The sequence below is a fragment of the Adiantum capillus-veneris genome, chromosome 7 (assembly GCF_014529385.1).
Source record: "Adiantum capillus-veneris isolate H3 chromosome 7, ASM1452938v2, whole genome shotgun sequence".
NCBI lineage: Eukaryota > Viridiplantae > Streptophyta > Polypodiopsida > Polypodiales > Pteridaceae > Adiantum > Adiantum capillus-veneris.
The window spans coordinates 45,953,064-45,973,243 of record NC_140937.1 but is presented as its reverse complement, the minus strand read 5'-3'; the positions used below and the strand labels follow the sequence as shown (position 1 = coordinate 45,973,243).

General features: G+C 44.3%; 1 protein-coding gene across 1 annotated transcript in view; it reads left to right on the top strand.

Annotated features, from left to right (window-relative positions):
• Positions 1-580: 580 nt before the first annotated feature.
• The window catches only part of DND1 (Cyclic nucleotide-regulated ion channel family protein), a 39,873-nt gene continuing 20,273 nt past the window's right edge, over positions 581-20,180 (top strand). The window contains exons 1-8 of the mRNA XM_086515877.1: positions 581-932; positions 1,023-1,180; positions 1,255-1,870; positions 2,455-2,670; positions 3,077-3,387; positions 3,472-3,583; positions 3,675-3,911; positions 4,020-4,106. Of these exons, the coding sequence (XP_086372003.1) occupies positions 1,149-1,180; positions 1,255-1,870; positions 2,455-2,670; positions 3,077-3,387; positions 3,472-3,583; positions 3,675-3,911; positions 4,020-4,106 (1,611 nt within the window). The 5' untranslated portion in view covers positions 581-932; positions 1,023-1,148. The remainder of the gene's footprint in view (positions 933-1,022; positions 1,181-1,254; positions 1,871-2,454; positions 2,671-3,076; positions 3,388-3,471; positions 3,584-3,674; positions 3,912-4,019; positions 4,107-20,180) is intronic.

Sequence of the window (20,180 nt, the reverse complement as noted above, 5' to 3'; positions counted from 1 at the left end):
CGCTCACGCAGCGTTGCTGCTAGCCCTGTTGCCTTGTTAGTTGTTACTCCCTTCACCTATTGCAAAGCAAGCTCCGCGTGAATTTCGAGGCATCGTCCCCTGCCTGAAACAGCATCTCAAAAACAGCGCTCGAAGCCATTTTTACGCACGCTAACCTGGCTTGAAAGAGAGAAAGAGACTGCTGTGGTGACTTCACAGGCTGAGCCATGCACGCGCGCACAGAGAGAGAGAGAGAGAGAGAGAGAGAGCCCTCCCTCTCGCCAAATTTTTTGCAATGCATAATTCCTCATGCAAACTGCAGTTCAATGCTGATCGTTTTGTAAATTGTGATCTTAAATTCATTTTAAATGCTTTTGTTATGCAATGAGGTCCGGATCTCTCAACATTCGCCTGCTTATTTCCTTTTCAAAATGTGTTACACCTCAATTGGCCCTCCAAAGGTGAAACACGTATTCTTAAAATTATTCAAATGTTTCAAACTTCTGGCGATCAAATGCTCGCTAAGCTGGGTGCGACGAGTGCCACGTGACAAGATGTGGACCGTCCAGAGTGTCACATTCAAAGGTTCATAAGCTTTAGGCCGTGTCCAGTCTGTTTGGGAACTTCTCGCCCGTGCGTTTCGCCGCGCGCAAATGCAAGCTCACCCAGAAATTACCCAAGCAGGGAGAAGCCATCCATCTTCCAATCGCTTGCCCCGACGAAGCAACCCTCAGTTGTTGTTCCGACAAGCAAAACTCTGCGCACTTGTCCTTCCAGAAGTAGAGGTGCAGCGACCACTTTTCGAGGTCTGATTGCCGCAATTGATGCATTTGTTCAGAGGATGCTGCTTTTGGACTCCTCGAGTTTTCAATTAGCGTTTCAGGCAGATGCAGCCACACCAGCTGCAGTGCAAACTACGTACCCTGCATCCCAATTGGCCCTTTGGTTGTCTGGTATGTCTCTACGGCATTTGGTTCAGATGTATCTGCAGCGGCATTTTGTATTTGATCACTCCTGATTGTCTTGTCTGCGTATAACCTCAGGTACTCAACTCTCCGTGTATTTCTCAGCATGCCTGAGTTATTTCACGTGCAGCTTCGGAGAATAGATAGTAGAGCGCGGGTTCTACAGTTTTCATTCAAAGAGTTGTTTGTAAGAGAAGCTGAGATATGAAGAGCGTCTCTTTTGCAAATGTGTTCAGGTAACCGTTTGGGCATGCATACATTTAATGGTGTCTAGGGCTGGAACAGTTAGTAACAACATTTCCTATTTCAGTTTGTCGATGAAGGCCTTTAGGCGACAGGGAAGCATTATCTCTAGTGATGAGTGTTCAGAACCGTCGTCAAAGAGAGATATTACAGAGCCATGCAATGAGTGCACTCAGAAGGGGCTTCCCCGTTTTCATTCAGTGAGCTGTGAACAGAATCATCCCCTCTTCTTGGAAGCCAACGCAGGTTCCTCCCTGTATCCTGTAAGCACTTACATCTCTGTAAAGCCCATCCCAAAAAAACGGCGGCAATGGATCTTTGGTGCAGTACAAGATCCCAGGCGCAGGGTTGTACAAAGGTGGAATCAATTGTTTCTTCTAGCTCGATCAGTGTCGCTGGCAATAGATCCACTTTTCCTCTATGTCGTTGCAGTGAGAAAAGAGGATTCTTGTGTATATATTGATGGTACACTTGCTGCGATAGTGACATTCTTCAGAACAGCTTTTGATGCAGTGCATGTGCTACAAATGTGGTTGCAGTTAAAACTGGCATATGTCTCTAAGGAATCCCTGATCCTTGGACGAGGGAGTCTTGTATGGGATGCTCGTGAAATAGCGTTTCATTACCTTCGGCCTGGTGGAGGTTTCTGGTTTGATATTTTTGTGATATTGCCTATACCTCAGGTATCATGTTGCATGTGGACCTTGTTTTTATCTGTAAGGTAGAGTTTGTGGCGTTTTTCTGTTTGTAGTTGTGAGTGGAACTGGTCTATTCTATTGCTAGGGAAAGTCATGAGAGTGCAAGAACATAATCTATGATGTTCATCTAGCCTAGATAATTCCGGGGTTGTAGAGAAAGGGTGATCTAGATGTACTTATTTTTTTTCTTTGATCTACTTGACTACACATTGTGGTTGTTGATGGAGTGTTGTACATGGAGCCCAACTCTGAGATACATTTCATTAATATGTTATCAATGGTAGATGCTGTTTAGGTTTTGAGTCTACATCACTATGTTTTCATACACTTTATTTTGTGTGACTTCTGGTCAGTTCACTGATGGAATATATGGGTAACAGGCCTTCCTATGCCAAATGCCTAAATACCCAATATGCATGTACTGGCAGGGTGATAGCTCATTAGGGTCGTACACCATGGCTATTCTGCTTCTTTGTTCGCTTTGCTGGAAAGTCGTAATTAACAATGTATGGGAAGAAGCGATCCTTATTTTCTACAAGGACCTGATTTGCATGTTCGCTGCCTTGCAGGTTATCTTGTGGATAGTTCTACCACATATGATCAGTAGGGGAGATGTTGGATCTGTTACAACAGTCCTTTTGACAACAATTCTTTTTCATTTTATTCCCAAAGTAGTTCACTTGGTATTTCTTGCTCGTCGCATCAGACATGTCACTGGCTTTGTGTTCGGCACAGTTTGGTGGGGGTTTGCCTTAAATCTAACTGCTTACTTCATTGCTGCTCATGTAAGCTTCTCTTGAAACCGTAGTGTTAACTCCCTAACAGGTCATTTGTAAGGTCTTGATTATTTTATTCTTGCCTTAAAAGCAATTAGTTATGGATGGTCAATCTTTTGTATTACTATGTAGACATAGCCAAAGGTAGAATTATCAATGTTTTTGTAGAAAATGACTTTTACAGTTTGTCATTTTTGTGCCCTGCTTTATATCATCATCTTTGCAGGATGTACTGATGCCTTTCCCTTCATTTGCTCTAGCTCCCTTCTCATCTTTCTTTTAGTGATCCGACTTTGCTCTTTCGTAAATTTAGTGCATTATGAATTAACATCAGAATGTACATTGGAAAGAGTCTTGCAACTGATGCTTGTGAGTGAGCTGAGTTTATTGCTCTAATTCCAGTGAGTGTCCACAGGTGGCTGGTGCTTGCTGGTATCTCCTGGCTTCTCAAAGGGTTGGAAGTTGTCTGATTGATCGATGTAAGGAGGGGAACAGCTGTTCTGTAAAGTTGTTGGGTTGTTCGAAGCCCATTGTGTATGGTCTAGGATCCAATGAGCAGACAGTTTCTTTAGGAACTAATTCTATGAACTTCTCGGTTTGTTTCGATAGTCAAAATACTCAACTGTACAGCTATGGTATTTTCCAATGGGCAGTACCATTGGTCACTGGTCATTCATGGTCTACGAAACTTTTGTATCCCATTTTCTGGGGCTTGATGACTCTAAGGTGTGTAAATGCTGCTAACAGACTTCTACTGATGAGCTGGTTTTGTATGCATCTCACATTACATTTCTTGGTACCTTTGTGTAGTTCCTTTGGAAATGCACTGCAACCAAGCGATCAGGTTGTGGAGGTGGTATTTAGTATTATCGTCATTACCTGTGGGCTGCTTCTCTTCACTTTACTGATTGGAAACATCCAGGTGTTTTTAAAGCTTTCTTCCAATTGTATTTCTCTTTTATCAATTTTCCACTGATCTTCCAATCTTTACTTACTTCTCCCTGTGTTAACAGGTTTTCCTGCATTCAATAACAGCCAAGAAAGAAGCCATGAAGCTGAGGCTTCGGGATTTGGAGTGCTGGATGCGCCGCCGGCAGCTTCCACCACGTTTGAGACACAGAGTTAGAAGATATGAGCGTCATCATTGGGCAGCTACACGTGGTGTGGATGAAGTAAACATGGTTCATGGTCTACCAGAAGGGCTAAGACGGGATATTAAGCAACATTTGTCTTTGGATCTTGTTCGCCAGGCAAGTTTTTCTCTTGAAAGCTTTTCAAGTGCAGTAATTCTTCCTGCATTAAGGAAGGCGGAACGAATCAAGGAAAGCTCATGTTTTCCTTCATTTTTATCTCTGCAGGTGCCTCTTTTTGAGCAAATGGACTCTCTAGTGCTTGAAAACATCTGTGAACGACTGAAGCCACATCTTTTCATCAAAGATGAAGTGGTATCCCATTTTTCTTCATGTAGTGGTTTCATGTAGACAACTTGTGTATGTGCAGATCTACAGCCTTGGGCTTTAAAGGATGACAATTTCTGCTAATAAGCTTATAATTTCCTGTACCTTTCAACAGGGAACCTCGAAGGTTCACACAATCGACAATAGAAGGACTAAACATCTGTGTCACCTCGTGTAACAAACTGCTGACGTTTCAACCTACTAAGAACGGAGCTACCGGCCGAGGGGCCTAAACCCTAAGAAGAACAAGTAACATAAGAAGTCCTCCCAACTTATGGGGACCTTGTCCGATGGGGCCCCAAGTGACATAAAGTATTAAAATAAAGCAGGACCCGCACACACGCAAAAACTGATGACGTGGCAGATTTTCGAAAATTGCACTAGCATGATGACATGGCAGGCTGCACGGATTTCCGCGTTTTGCGTTGGCTGACGACATGGCAGGCTGTACGGATTTCGGTGATTTACGATGGTAGCTTTTTGGCTTTGCTTTTGGACCAGATGCTTTTAAGTTTGAAGGCCTTTTACTGTAAACTGCTTTATAGGCCAAGGGCCTTCAAATATGAGGTTAGGGCTCATTCTCTGGCATGCTTCTTAGAGAAGGTGCAGAGTCTGGAGTACCGGCTTGTACTGTGTTGATGCAATATAAAGAAATACCGAAAGGGGCACCGAGGTTTGAGGCCAATACTCTCTGGGGTGGAATTCTGCCACTCCGTGTCGCTTGTCGTCTCTCTCTCTCTCTCTCTCTCTCTCTTAGTTCAATTGTTATTGAAGTGCTAAAAGTCTTTTCAGTTTGTTCTTTTCTATTGGCAGGTGGTGCTCGTCTTGTGACAGTGGCATCAGAGCATCAGGTGTGTGCTTTTCTGAAAGCATACCGGTCCTACAAAAGAGCAGACAAAGCTATTGTTTGAGGTATCTTCGACCTCCGACCCCGGACTTATTAGCCACTCCCACCCTTACTTCTTCGCGCATCGGGCGCGCTCTCGTCTTCACTGCTCATGTCTTACAGGGCATAAGCCAATTAAGATTACTTGCAAGAGAAGGATCCAGATTTGTTTCAAGTCACTGTTTTTCTCAAAAGCAGTGCCATGCAGATGTTGATGTCTACAGCTACCAAGCAGCATACTCCAAGTACTTGGCAAGCTTTCAAGAAATTTTTTTTTGCCTGAAGTTATATGGTTTCTTCCTTAGGAGTGCAACTTTTGGTAGAGTGGGATATCCTGAAATGCTTGCCATGGAAACCCTAGCAGATTATAACTTGAAATTTCTCGACATCTCTCAGTAGATGGCTCTTTACGAGTAGATGACCTTGGAGGTCCAGTGTGATTGCTATCTTGAGACTACCATCGCCGCCAAAGAAACACTGCCTGTTCAAGAGCTGATGGACCATGTTGTGCTTGGCTATGACCTTACGGAATGAGCCTAGCCCTAATTTATGGCGCAAGTTCCAGGATGGAAAGTCAGTCGACTTTTCGAGCTCGACTGATGTCGAGATTGCTTTAAGTTTGACTTCTGTTTGATCTTGTTTGGAATCTGTTTGAAATAGATGGTATTTGTTTTGAACCTGTCTTGGTGCCGATTTGATTTGTTTGACTCTGGTTTTAATACTGGTTTCATTGATTGGTGATTTTACTCTCGGGTGAAGAAGTGAAAGATACTGTTTTGGTATTGTTTGAACCTTGGAACGACGCAAGCCGATGCCTGGGGAGCGTTTCGTTGTATGTTTGAAAACCTCCGAACGACGCAGGCCGATGCCTGGGGAGCGTTTGGTTGCATGCTTGTAAAATAATTGTTGTTGTGACTCCTGGCTCGGACCTGGATGGTTATGCGGGAGGAGTATTAAGAAGTCTGATCAGTGGTTACTCTCAGCACCTCCAAACGACGCAAGTTGCGGTCTGGGGTGCGTTTGGTTGTAAAAGGCCTCTATCTCTCGGCCCGGATCTTTTTAGGTCATGCGGGAGGAGTGACGAGGGAGTCGTTGAATATCTTCCGGCCCGGACCTTGTTAGGTTATGCGGGAGAAGTGTTTATTGATGACTTTATGTTTCTTGTCTTGTAACATGCATATATGAGCATTTATGTTGCATTGTGATGTGCCAAATTTTGAATATTCCTAATTGGATGAGATTGCCTGGGTATGTATTTTTTTTAGTGCATCAAGACACCCGTGGAAGGTCAGTACGGTCTGGGTGTGATGGCTAATTTTACTACGCCAGAATATGAAGAGTTCCGATTTGGATGAAAGGAGAAGCTAACTCCTTGATCAAAAGAGCAGAAAGGAGAAGCTAACTCCTTGATCAAATTAGCCAAAAGGAGAAGCCAACTCCTTGATCAAAAGAGCAGAAAGGAGAACCTAACTCCTTAATAAAAAGAGCAAACTGATTGTCTCTGGGAATGACCCTCGGAAATTTTTGAGCTAACTTGAGTTGTTTTGCAGATATGCTGTAATCGCGGACGATTACTCTCTTTCAAGAAGGGGAGATGTAACAAACTGCTGACGTGTCAATCTACTGAAGAACGGAGCTACCTGCCGAGGGGCCTAAACCCTAAGAAGAACAAGTAACAGAAGAAGTCCTCCAAACTTATGGGGACCCCGTCCGATGGGGCCCCAAGTGACAAAGGATTAAAATAAAGCAGGACCCGCACACACGCAAAAACTGATGACGTGGAAGATTTCCGAAAATTGCACTGGTATGATGACGTGGTAGGCTGTACGGATTTTCGCGTTTTGCGTTGGCTGACGACGTGGCAGGCTGTACGGATTTTCGTGATTTACGCTGGCAGCTTTTTGGCTTTGCTTTTGGACCATATGCTTTTAAGTTTGAAGGCTTTTTACTGTAAACTGCTTTTTAGGCCAAGGGTCTTTAAATATGAGGTTAGGGCTCATTCTCTGGCATGCTGGTGCAGAGTCTGGAGTACTGGCTTGTACTGTGTTGATGCAATATAAAGAAATACCGAAAGGGGCGCCAAGGTTTGGGGCCAATACTCTCTGGGGTGGAATTCCACCACTCTCTCTCTCTCTCTCTCTCTCTCTCTCTCTCTCTCTCTCTCTCTCTCTCTCCCAGTTCAGTTGTTATTGAAGTGCTAAAAGTCTTTTCAGTCTGTTCTTTTCTATTGGCACGTGGTGCCCGTCTTGTAAGGTGCAGCGGAAGTGAATGTTGAACTTTGCTCAAGATGAGTGCTCCGAACTGTGCTCAAGGGTTCCTTTTACTTACAGAAGGGAGAGCCTTCCGTTCCTTTAGTGAGAGAGTGCAATGGACACAAACAAAGTGGATGAACACTGTGAATGAAGGTACACGAGACTGAGAGATAGAGAGAGAAGAATACGACACCAGAATGTTGTCAAACCCTCCTCCAAAGGCCCCACTCTCTATGGCAAGAGCGGTCTACTTATGATTGCACAAATCTCTACAATGCTTGGACTTGCTGACGATGTCGACGACGACGCTGAAATCTGAAAATTCTAAGGCTGAAATTTGCAAATCTTTGTCTGCTGAATTCTGACTTTGTCGGTGATGATGTCGATGACAACGATGCGACGATGACGCACTGAAAACGCAGATGCTGAAATCTGCGTTTTCCGGGCTGAAACTGCAAATTACGCTGGATCTGACCGTGCGGTGAGTATCTGCTGCTGCGGGAAGGTGAGATCTGCTAGGTTCGGGGGTTCTACTGCGGGTATTGATTGCTGAAAACTGAAAACTGAAAATGTTGGTGTTCCTTGATGTCTAGTCGCGGTGAATCTGCAAAACGCTGAAGTGTGATGCTGATGCAAAAACGTTAGGGGCTGAGTTCTGCTGCTGGGAAAAATCCACTGATGCTAGGGCTGATTTGCTGTCGTGGAGTGGTTCTGCTGTGTCTACCAATGCCGAAGCTCCTTTGCAATGCAAAATCGCCAAGGCTGATCTGTCCTTGCAAAAACGCTAGCTTGATGTTGAGTTGCAAAAACGCTAGGTCATGCAGTCAGGGGTCCTGCTGAGAAGGTGCCTGTTGAGCAGTGCTCCTGCTGCCTCTTCTACCAGAAAGTGCTAGTTCTGGTTTGCTTATATATTATCTGAGCAAAATTGCCCTACCTAGTTCCCAACAAAAGTCACTTAATAAATAAGTGAAAAATGTCAAAAATAGGAAAATAGGTCTATGCACTGTAAAAATGCTACTGATGGGTTCTGACTGGAATCTGATGGTCATGCTGTGTGCAACCACAGGATATGCATCTATTCTAAGTGTCTGGGCAGCGAACAGACTCACAAAAGTGCCAGATCACTTCCTATTTTAGACTAACTTGATGGAACTGAACCCTGGTCATGCTGTAGCTTGTCCATGAACACACAGGCTTGGATGTGTCACGTGACACCCCCCAAGCCTAGGAGAATTGCTATCTTCTGTGTTTCGTATGCCCTATCAACTACCTTTTGTTCTAATTTTTCCTATTTATTGCTTCTCTTAGTGCTAGGCTTTATTATGGTCGAGTCTGCCCTGCATCTCTAGAGGTATTACTAAAACTCAGTACATAGATCTTTGTATTGAGGTATGCTTGCGTGCGTGTGTGTGTGTGTGTGTGTGTGTGTGTGTGTGTGTACATATTGCTACCTAGTTCTACACCCACTATTGGGCGTTGACAACGTTAGTGGGGATGTCATAGTATTTAGTCAATACTATGCATGAGGGATCTGATGATTTTATTGTTTTGTGAATGACTACCATGAGTGTATACCTTGCACTTTCCTATGCATGAGGGATCTGATGATTTTATTGTTTTGTGAATGACTACCACGAGTGTATACCTTGCACTTTCCTTCAAAGGAGAATCTGGGCTTTTATCCTGGATTCATCTAGGTATATAGGGACTTGTGTCCCATACTACCAGTGCCCACCTAAATTTGAGTGTCTGGGCAGGGGTCTACAGTCCAAAGTATGTTGATCTCACAACGTCTTGTTAGCAACCTTGGTGTAGTAATTGCTCCATTGTGTGGATCATCCACCTTTTTGTCTCACTCCCTTATTGTTATCAGAGGGGTTTGCTGTCGCATCGTGGAATCAGCATCAAATCTAGGAAAAGCAGCAGCAACCACCTGTAACCTACACAATTGCACCCAATCCTTGTATACCAGCAATCCAGTGAGCACATTGGAGCAGAGTTAGGGCTATCTTCATCTTCTCCTGCTTACAAGCTACTCGTCTCATGTGCACTGGCCCTTGGTCACAAGTACACTTGATGGACAGGGATCTTAGGTACATTGAGGTTTTGCACTAGCACTTTGCCCATCTCTAGGATCTTAGGTACGTTTAGGGTTTGCACTAGCACTTTGCCCATCTCTAGGATCTTAGGTACGTTTAGGGTTTGCACTAGCACTTTGCCCATCTCTATCTTTATTATTTTTAGGCAAAGGGTTTTATTTTTGGTCGCAATATTTTATAGAAATATTTCCTTGGCTCACTATAAATGTGGTCTAGGGGGACTCTTTGTCTGCTGTCTTATATCATTTCTTGAGATTTCCATGTGGAGTTAAGTGGATCAACGAGACTAGCATTCATCTTGCATTCTTGATAATTACACGAGTAATTAGAGAGAGAGAGAGAGAGAGAGAGAGAGAGAGAGAGAGAGAGAGAGAGAGAGAGAGAGAGAGAGAGATAGATAGATAGTTAGTTCTATTATCGTCCTGGGAGGTCAAATATGACCTATGGGACCAAATGAACATGTCACGTGGTGTGAGTGGAGTTCATAAGTGACTCTCGATGCTCAAAAATGGCTGAAATGAGCGTCGCAATAGAGAGTCCACATCGTGGTTGGGAGAGGAAGGTATGTAGGGAGAGCTCATGGCTGAATATATGGGGAAAAGAGGACCTAATGTGGTCAAAAGCTGAGCACTCAAGTAGTGTGTGGTACTCACTCTCTCGCACTTGACGAGGGCATAAGGTGCAAAGTCGATGACACTCCTCGCCAGTGCCCCAACGTCCTGTCTCGCAGCGTAGAGAATGGGAGCTAAGACGAATGGAGGCAATGGTGCGGATCGCACTCAACGGGATGGGCTCAAGGATGTAGGAATGGGTTCGGTTACCTCGTTCCGAGAAGAAGAGAGATTTGTAGTTTGGGGCAACGTGTGTGGTGTAATGGCTGAAGCGAGAACCTCCGGATTTCTCCCAAGCCATGATACATTGGCGTTGTAAGAAGGCCTCATTAACTTGGGAGTCGATCGACGCATCCTTGACCAAGTGACATGCATCCCATCTTCCAAACCATTTCTTGATATCAAGCATCCACCCCGAACTTAGTATTTTGCTCTTGCATGTCTTTTGAACCTTTTGACTTGCTTCATATGCGATTCTAGGAAGTCGATGCAAAGGGCTACGTTGTGTCTTACGCATGTACTCCACAACCCTTTCCATGCCCAAGACCTCAATGGGAAGCGATCCGGACTCAAGAAGTAAGAGCATGTAGGGTGTTTGTGTCTTGACTTGGAGAAAGTTGGTGAGAAAACGCTTTTGGACATTCTCAAACTCTTTCCAAGTAGACTTCCCGATGCTTCCACCCCACACCTCCACTCCATAAAGAAGCACCGGTGTCACCAATGTGTCAAAGAGGTACTTTTTGAGAGCCCAACACTTGATCTCTCCTGCATTGCACATGTTCTCAAATGCATAATAAGCCCTCTTTCCGGCTTCCAAGCGACGCATTGCACAATCCTTCCATTTATGATTGGATGGAACCTCAAGGCCAAGGTACTTGAAGTGATCTACCACTTCAAGTTTCTCATTGTTGTATACAATGCATGGATTTTCGTCATTGAGGGTCTTTACAAGCATAACCTTGGTTTTGGATCCATTCACGATCAGCCCGCTATGTAGGCAAAAGCGTTCCAAGACACTCATAAGCTTTTGTGCATCTTCTAAGGTATGTGCCAAGAGCACTACATCATCGGCATAAAGCAAAAGCATGATCACCGCATTTCCAATCTTAACCTCTTCTATGCCTTCTTGCTGCATAAAATCAAGAACCATGTATTCCAATTCATCAATGAGTAGCCCAAAGAGGGTTGGGGAAAGTGGGCATCCTTGTTTGACACCAATAGTGCTTGCAAAAAATTCTGAAATTCCATCTCCCATACGTAATCGACATATCACTTTTTGGTAGATGCGAAAGACTGCATGCATAAATTCTCTCGGCACTTGAAGGCTTTGCATACGTCTCCAAAGATTTCCTCGTGGTACCATGTCAAAAGCTTTCTTGAAATCCACAAAACAACAATACAACTTTTTTCCTTTCAATCGAGACGCTTCCATAAGAACTCGAAGAGTGACAAGGTGATCAATAGTGCTATGATGCTTTCGAAAACCTGCTTGGCCAAGCGCACGTTTGCCATTCTTTTCAGCCCATTCACTTATCTTCATCTCCATGATACATCCAAATAACTTTGCCATCAAAGAACCAACCATTATAGTGCGATAGTTGTTCACATTGTTTACATCTCCTCCTTTGTGCAAAGGTTTGATCCAATTTGCACTCCAATCATGAGGCATGCCATACTGAAGTGCAAGGTTAAACATATCGCATATCCAATATCGTGTTTTCTTGCTTGTCCATTTAATCATTTCAGCCTTGACACCTTGAAGGTCACCTGCCTTGCGAGTAGCAAGTTTCTCAAGCGCGCGGCATACATCTTCAATGGTAAAGAAGGGAGACATAAATGGAAGGGAGCTACAACCCTCCATCTTATCAACATTGGGTTGCTCATAGAGGTTCTTACAATGCATATACATATCCTCAAGAGTCAAGTCACCAAAGCTCTCAACGCGCTTGCCTTTTAGATTTTGCCAAAACTTGCCACATGCATGTGCTTTCTCTTGTGCTAAAAGAAGTTGTTTTTCGACTTCCCACCTTCTCCTCTTCTTTTGAACAAGTGCTTTGTATGTGTGTGAACATTCCAAGTAAACTTCCTTGTCTTTGATTGCATCCAATCTTAGCAAGTGTTTTCGGGCCTGACTACATTCCATGTCAAACCATTTCTTCTTGGTGCTACCCTTCTTAGACCTTTTGCAAGACATGTGTTTCGCCGAAAAGCATTCCTTCGCACAAGAGAAAATTACTTCTTTGAAAACTTTCCACTTGCATTCTAATGTTGGGCTCCCTTGATGCTCTATCATGCTTAACATTTGGTCCACCATATCAGCATATATAAGTGCTCGTTTGAAGTCTAGATGTAGGTACAAATGATTCACATCATGATTGGAGGCTACATGCTCGGGCCGTTTACCACACTTGAGGTCAATACATACCATCCTATGATCCGATTCCGGATTCCATTTACCAAGTGTAAAGCTTTGTATGCATTCTAGAGTGGCTTTTGAGAACAACATATAGTCAATGACGCTAGCACCATTGTGCTTTCTACATGTAAAGTCATTGGTGCCTTGCCATAGAGATACACCATTTGCAATGAGCATTCCGGTACTATTGCACATATGTAGAAGTGACTTTCCATAGTGATCCACTTCTTTTGCATCATTAGAACTTCGATTATACATGTATGAGTCATCCACTCTTCTTGATACATGCGGCATGTCGACTTGTTGTGTGTTGTGTTGTAACATATTTGTGAGAGCATTCATGTCTCCAAAAACAATGACTTCACCTTGATCCTTGTAATGAGCAATGTCTTCCTCTAGTTCAACAAAGGGCTGATCTCTATCCATATTCAAGCGAGCATAAAAGTTGGAGTCATAGTGAGGAATGTAGCAGCCGGCCACAAACATGACTTGACCATTTGGTGGGCTGATTTTCAGCCATAAGTAGCGTTTATACTTATCTTCTTTGACAATGGAAACATCTTTCAAACCCTTTTTGGTCATACATGCTACGCCTCCTTGGCCTCTTCGTTGCTTTGCATTTTTGGCCCACATCAAAGAATGTACATCGTATTTGTCAAATCCAAGAATTCGTTGCGTATCATGCTCCCATGTTTCGACAAGAAGTATCACATCGGAGTCATTGGTAAGCTCATCAATGCCAATTCCCGCATTCCATGGATACCCATTACAATTCCAAAAGCGTATTCGCAAGCGTGAGTTGGTCTCATAGATCATGTGTCCCTATTTGTTGGGTGGACTTGCATCCTCCTCAAGTGCCTTTTCTTCTTGAGATGATACCTTAACCTTCTTGCTTCTTTCCTCGTATGCTTTGCGACGTACATTTTGTTGCATAAGAGTGCGATCCTCATATACATTACAACCCGTTCCTTTGAGGTAGATCCAACCATTGTCAAGGATGATCTTTCTTTTTACCTCATCAGCCATGGTACATACAATAGGTCTTTCTCCCGAGCGAGGGACTCCTTGTTTTCCAACTCGATGTGCACCATAAGCCATGATTCCTGACATGCCAAAGTGTGTAGCAAAAAACTCTTCAATAGCAACCGCAAGAGATTGGGGTGTTTCCATGCTTTCCTCCTTGATTCCACGAATGACGATGTTCTTTGAGCGTTTTTGTCGTTCTTGCAATTCTTGAGTGTCCACATTCTCTACATTCTTTGCTTGGACAACGGCTTGCGTGATAGGAGATGTAGAAACCACATTATCCTTACATATATCAGCCCATGATTTGGATGCATTTCTCATCTCACATACATCATGTCGTATTGTATCTATCGTTTCCTCTTTCAATACATGATCACTCTCAACTTTGCTCAAGCGCTCTTTCACTACATTCATGTCCACAAGAGAGCGTTTACATTCTTGAACTTCATTCTCAAGATGCATCAAGCGTGTTGTTTGCATTTCAAGAACCTTCTTGAGGTGCTCATTCTCCACAACGAGAACTCTTAAAGTACCATTCTCCATTGCAAGTGCGCGCAACTCTTCACCTTGCTTGTTGACGGTTTCTTGTAACGAGATCAAGTAAGCCATGATCATTGCTTCCGTTGTTGTAGACGATGTGGTTGGATTAGCATCCAAATTCCTTGGAGATTTTGCATCATTCTCCATGGCGAGTGTGGCTTTTCCACCCTTGCGAGTTTTGTCTGACATTGCCTTCAAGTCGGCAACAAAAACGCAAAGTTTTGACAGTTTTTTCAGTTCTGAGATGCTGTTACAGCAAAGCCTTCCATTACACAGAAAAATTATGTCTTTACATCAATGCGTAGAGGGCTTCGTGCTCTTCGATTGAGGCTATAGATCACCTAAATCGGAGTTCGGATGAGCAAGTTATGGTCAAAAGAGTGAACTGCTGTCTACTAGGTCAAAAAACGGCCGAGAGAGAGAGAGAGAGAGAGAGAGAGAGAGAGAGAGAGAGAGAGAGAGAGAGGAGTGTAGAGTCAAAAATTGATAACTTGATTAGAAACTAATAACATGCATACATTGGGTTGGATTAGGTTGGAAAGTGTGTACAAGAACTTGCTACTTATATAGTAGCTCATACGGGTAGGTGCGCTTCTCAAGGGTCACAAAGGTACCTTTTCCAAGGATCAAGGGGCGACTCCCAAAGGTCAAGAGTGGCTCCTTAGAATATGGAAAGCTAGGATGACTTGGATACCTATTTAGACTCTTGTGTAACTCACCTGTCCAAATACTATCATGCCCACTTTGAGTCTTAAGAAGATAAAAAATAAAATCCATGGCAATGCGGGTATGGGTAAAGGCTGTAGAAGTCCTGATGCCTTAAGCCTGTCAAACTTGACCTTTTGGCATACTAAACAACTGCGAACAAATGTGTCCACATCCTTTTTGAGCCTCGGCCAATAAAAGTATCGCTCAACACCCTTCAAGGTGGTATCTATGCCTTGGTGGCTTGAAAAAGGTGGACAATGGCACTCTGTCCAAACCTTCTCTCTCAAAGGCTGTGTAACACATCGTTTTCCGCAGTCTGGAGTACCGCCGTTGTATTGAGTTCAAGCAATATAAAGAAATACCGAAAGGGGCGCCAAGGTGTGGGTCCACTGCTCTCTTGGGGTGGAATTTCGCCACTCCCCGCCTCGTGTGTCGTGCATCTCTTTCAGTCTAGTTGTTATTGAAGTGCTAAAAGTCTGTTTAGTCTGTTCTTTTCCGTCGGCACGTGGTGCTCGTCTCGTGACATTGAGCTCTACCGGCAGAGCAAATTTTTGTAGACTTGAGCACAATCCAAATTATTGTACGTCACCACCTGATTAGAATATCTTGATCCCTAGATGTTATCCAATGCGCAGCGCCGAGCGGTCGGTCACGGACGCTGAATCTGTCGGATGGAATGGAGAATAGTTGGTCGGCCGGTCGGGTGCCGCTGGATGGCAATCAGGTGCGCAAGCGGCCGGTTGAGGTCCGTTCGGACCCAAAGGTGCAAATCACCTAGACTTGAGCACGTTGCTTGAAGTCAATGGGCACCCAAATTAGGATAGGCCCTTGTGGCCTTTGACCTTAAGTTCCCCTAAAAAGGGCTTTCACACAAGGTTGAAGGAACCATAAAAGGGATATTTCCTTGCTTCACAAAAAGGGTGCTTTGATACCAATTGTAGAGTTAGGCTGGATCAACATGCCCCAAGTCAAAATTCTTCCGCGACACAGCAGAGATTCACTTCAAAATACTTCACAGATCAAAAGAGACTCGACACGGCCCGGCGTAGTTTTGTGCCAAGAGATGCTTGCCCCAAAGACTGGCACCCCTTTCGGTATTTCTTTTATATTGAGCTTTGAGCGAAGTACAACCGATCCGCGGGTGCTCGCTCTCAGACTCTACGTCCAGATGCTCTGAGAAGTGAGCCTCCTCGGGTCACTTATAAACATTACAAGGGATGCCAAAAGCAGAACCCCAAAAACATTAAACTCAAAAGCAAGGGCTCCCAAAGGCAATAACTCAAAAATGTGCCATCCAAAAGCAACTAGCGTCAATTGCGAAGATCCGTACATATTGCCGCGTCAATAGACCAGCGCGTTTTGCGGAGAATCTGCCACGTCAACAGTCAGCGTAGATTGCGGGCGTTCGTACAGTTTGCCATGTCAGCCTGTCGGCGCATTTTACGAAGCGTGTCTGCTGCCACGTCAACAGTGTGTGTATGTGTGTCCGGGGCCACGTCACCAGTTTGTGACATATCGCCCTCTTGAAAGAATTGTAATCGCCCTCGATTACGCCTGCAAAACAGATAGAGGCCATAAACTGTCTTAGTAGAGACTGATTGTTATTACCGACGCACTAGACACGACATCTAGCACTATCATAGGACATCACATGACAAATCATAGAAAAATTCATTCCAAATCTCAAACCATGATTGCCAGCAACGTATTTAGTAATCGCATCTAGATCTATTCCGGACCTCACTGATCCACGATTAACTAATCCTTATTGCGATCATGTCTATAGAGATTTATGAGACCGAGTCATTTTGTCTTTCAGTTCCTGCACTCAAACAAGTCAACTACAATCAATTATTTTCAATTTCGGGAATTCCAGTTATAAAGTCATACAGCAGAATACTACTCAGTCCTTTAGTATCCCTGAAACCCAAAGGGGACATCAGTGACTCTATTCAAAATCGGGGTTATCCGTTGACAAAGGAGCGGAGTGACTCCCTTCTTGTGCAAACCTGCTGCACTAGATTCACTTTCACTGAAGTCGGGGTTCTATCGGACTAGACTATGCTAAACCGAATGCTTCAAGGTAAAGTTCCAAAATCTGAGGAGTATGTGCTAAGTCCTCCTCCTCCATCCACTTCGCATCCAATGCAAGATAGTTCTTGAATTTAACCAAGAACCGCCTAATCACTTTACCTTTTATCTTTCTCCTTGTGTGCCAAAATCTGTTATGGAACGAGTATCTCCTCGCTTTCCTCTACTTCGGGTTGCTCATCAGGCTTCCCGTCTTTGGGCACATCGCCTTTAAAAGGCTTCAATAGACTCACATGAAAAGCATTGTGAATCTTCCTAAGTATCGGGCAGCTTGAGTCGAAAGGAGACATCATTTATCTTTTCTTTTATCTGGAAAGGGCCATAATACCGCATGCTAAGCTTTGGAAAAAGCCACTCTTTTCTGTAACTAACTTGGACACTCTAAGTCGAGATTCTACCGCGACACAACAGAGATTCACTTCAAAACAGTTCACAATTGATTCGACATGGCCCCGGCGGAGTTCCATGCCTAGAGATATTGGCCCCAAAGACTGGCGCCCCTTTCGGTATTTCTTTTTGTATTAATCTGTGTTCAAAGTACAAGAGAGTGGGAGGGTTCTCACTCTCAGACTGTGCGTCCAGATGCTCTGAGGAGTGAGGGCCCTGCCCACCTATTTATTTGTTACAAGGGATGCCCAAAAGCAGAGCCCCAAAAGCTGCCAACTTTTAAAAGCTTGTAAAATAAAGCATCTATTCCGAAAAGCACAATTAAGCTTGCGTAGGCTTTTTCAGCAGCGCAAAAGCAATTTCGTTTAGCTACCCGCAAATCACGGAATTCTGTATGCTCTGCCACCTCACCATGTCAGCGTGAAAACCAGGATTGCTGTACATTGCTACACGTCAATATTAGCAGCGGGTTTTCCAGGAATCTGCCATGTCAGCCTTTGCAACGTTTTTCCGGGCCTGTCGAGCCAATGTGGATGGGCATGCCACGTCACTGGTTTGTGACATACCCCCCTCTTGAAAGCATCATAATCGCCCTCGATTACGTCTGCAAAAGAGACAGAAGCCATAAACTGTCTTAGCAGACATTGACTGTTAGTACGGACGCACTAGGAAAAACACATCTAGCACATGTACCAATTGACAGTCACATCACAGGAAATCACATGACAAATCACATTCAAAAATTCACTGGCGTCCCTTTCGGTATTTCTTTTTATATTAATTTGTGTTCAAAGTACAAGAGAGTGGGAGGGTACTCGCTCTCAGACTCTGCGTCCAGATGCTCTGAGAAGTGAGGCCCTGCCCACTTATTTATTGGTTACAAGGGATGCCCAAAACCAGAGTCCCAATATCAAAAGCTTTTAAAAATAAAGCAACAAGCCCAAAAGTTGTCAAGAATTTTTAGCCAGCGCAAAATTCCGTACAGCCCGCTTTTTGCGGCACGATTTGTGGAAATTCCATACGGCAGTCCGTACAGCCTGCTACGTCAGCCTGTCGGCACGTTTTACGGAGAACCGCAGTGTCTGCCACATGTCATGTCCGGGAGTGTGTGTTTCTGGGGCAGTGCCAGGTCACTAGTTTGTGACATTGTTCACAAGGCGTGCACCACGTGCCAATAGAAAAGAACAGAATGAACAGACTTTTAGCACTTCAATAACAACTGAACTGAAAGAGAGAGACTACACGCGACACGGAGTGGCGGAATTCCACCCCAGAGAGTATTGGCCTCAAACCTTGGCGCCCTTTTCGGTATTTCTTTATATTGCATTAACACAGTACAAGCCGGTACTCCAAAGTCTACACCTTCTCTAGGAAGCATGCCCGAGATGTTAGGTGCAGCGGAAGTGTATGTTGAACTTTGCTCAAGATGAGTGCTCCGAACCGTGCTGAAGGGTTCCTTTTACTTACGGAAAGGAGAGCCTTCCGTTTCTTTAGTGAGAGAGTGCAATGGACACAAACAAAGTGGATGAACACTATGAATGAAGGTGCTGAGACTGAGAGATAGAGAGAGAAGAGAAATACGACACCAGAATGTGTTGTCAAATCCTCCTCCGAAGGCCCCACTCTCTATGGTGAGAGCGGTCTACTTATGATTGCACAAATCTCTACAATGCTTTGAACTTGCCGACGATGTTGACGACGACGAGACGGGCTGAAATCTAAAAGTGCCAATGGCTGAAATCTGCAAATTCTACTCTATGCGATGACGATGTCGATGGTGACAATGCGACGACGACGCGCTGAAAACGCAGATGCTGAAATCTGTGTTTTCTGGGCTGAATCTGCAAACTTTGCGGGATTTGACCGTGCGGCAAGGATCTGCTGCGGGAAGGTGAGATCTGGGAGGTATGGGGGTTCTTCTGCGGGTTCTAAATGCTGAAAACTAAAAACGCTGATGCTTGTGGGGATTTCGTTGCGAAGATCTGCAAAAACGTGGAAGTGTCTTGCAGATGCAAAAACGCTAGGGCTGAAAATGGTCTTGCTATGGAGAATCTGCTAACGCTGGGGCTTCTGCTTGGTCTGCTGTTGCCAGGGATCTGCAAGAGCAAAAACACTGGCTGATCTGGTCCAAAAACGCTAGCTTTATGCTGTGAAGCAAAAACGCTAGGGCATCTAGGGGTTCTGTTGAGAAGTTGCCCGTTGAGCAAGTGCTCCTGCTGCCTCTTCTGCCAGAAAGTGCTAGCGCTAGGTTTCTACCGATACAAACTTAGTAGATTTGCCCTATCTACTTTCCAACAAAAGTCACTTAAAAATAATAAGTGAAAAATGTCAAAGATAGGAAAAATAGGTCTATGCACTGTAAAAATGCTACTGATGGGTTGTGACTGTAATCTGATGATCATGCTATGTGCAACTAGAGGATATGCATCTTTTCTAAGTGTTTGGTCATGCACGGTCTGCGAAGAACAGACTCACAAAAGTGCCAGATCACTTCCTATTCTAGATTGATTTGACTGAACTGAACCTTGGTTGTGCGGTATCTTGTCCACGGACACATAGGGTTGGATGTGTCACGTGACACGAGAATGAGCCCATGGCCTCATATTTAAAGGCCCTAGGCCCCAAAAGCAGTTTACAGTGAAAAGCCTTCAAACTCAAAAGAATCTGGTTCAAAAGCAATGCCGAAAAGCTGTCAGCATAAATCACGGAATTCCATACAACTGCCACGTCAACACTATCAGCGTGTTTTGCAGAAATCTGCCACATCAGCATTGTCAGCGCAGTATCCGGAAATTGCCCGTACAGCTGCCACGTTATCAATTTGTTGGCGCAAGTCTTTCTTTGTATGTATGTGGGTCCTGCTTTATTTTAATCCTTTATGTCACTTGGGGCCCCATCGGACGGGGTCCCCATAAGTTGAGAGGACTTCTTCTTCTGTTACTTGTTCTTCTTAGGGTTTAGGCTCCTCGGCCGGCATCTATAAGTTGGCTCCATTCTTTAGAGCTTTGACACGTCAGCAGTTTGTGACATCTCCCCTTCTTGAAAG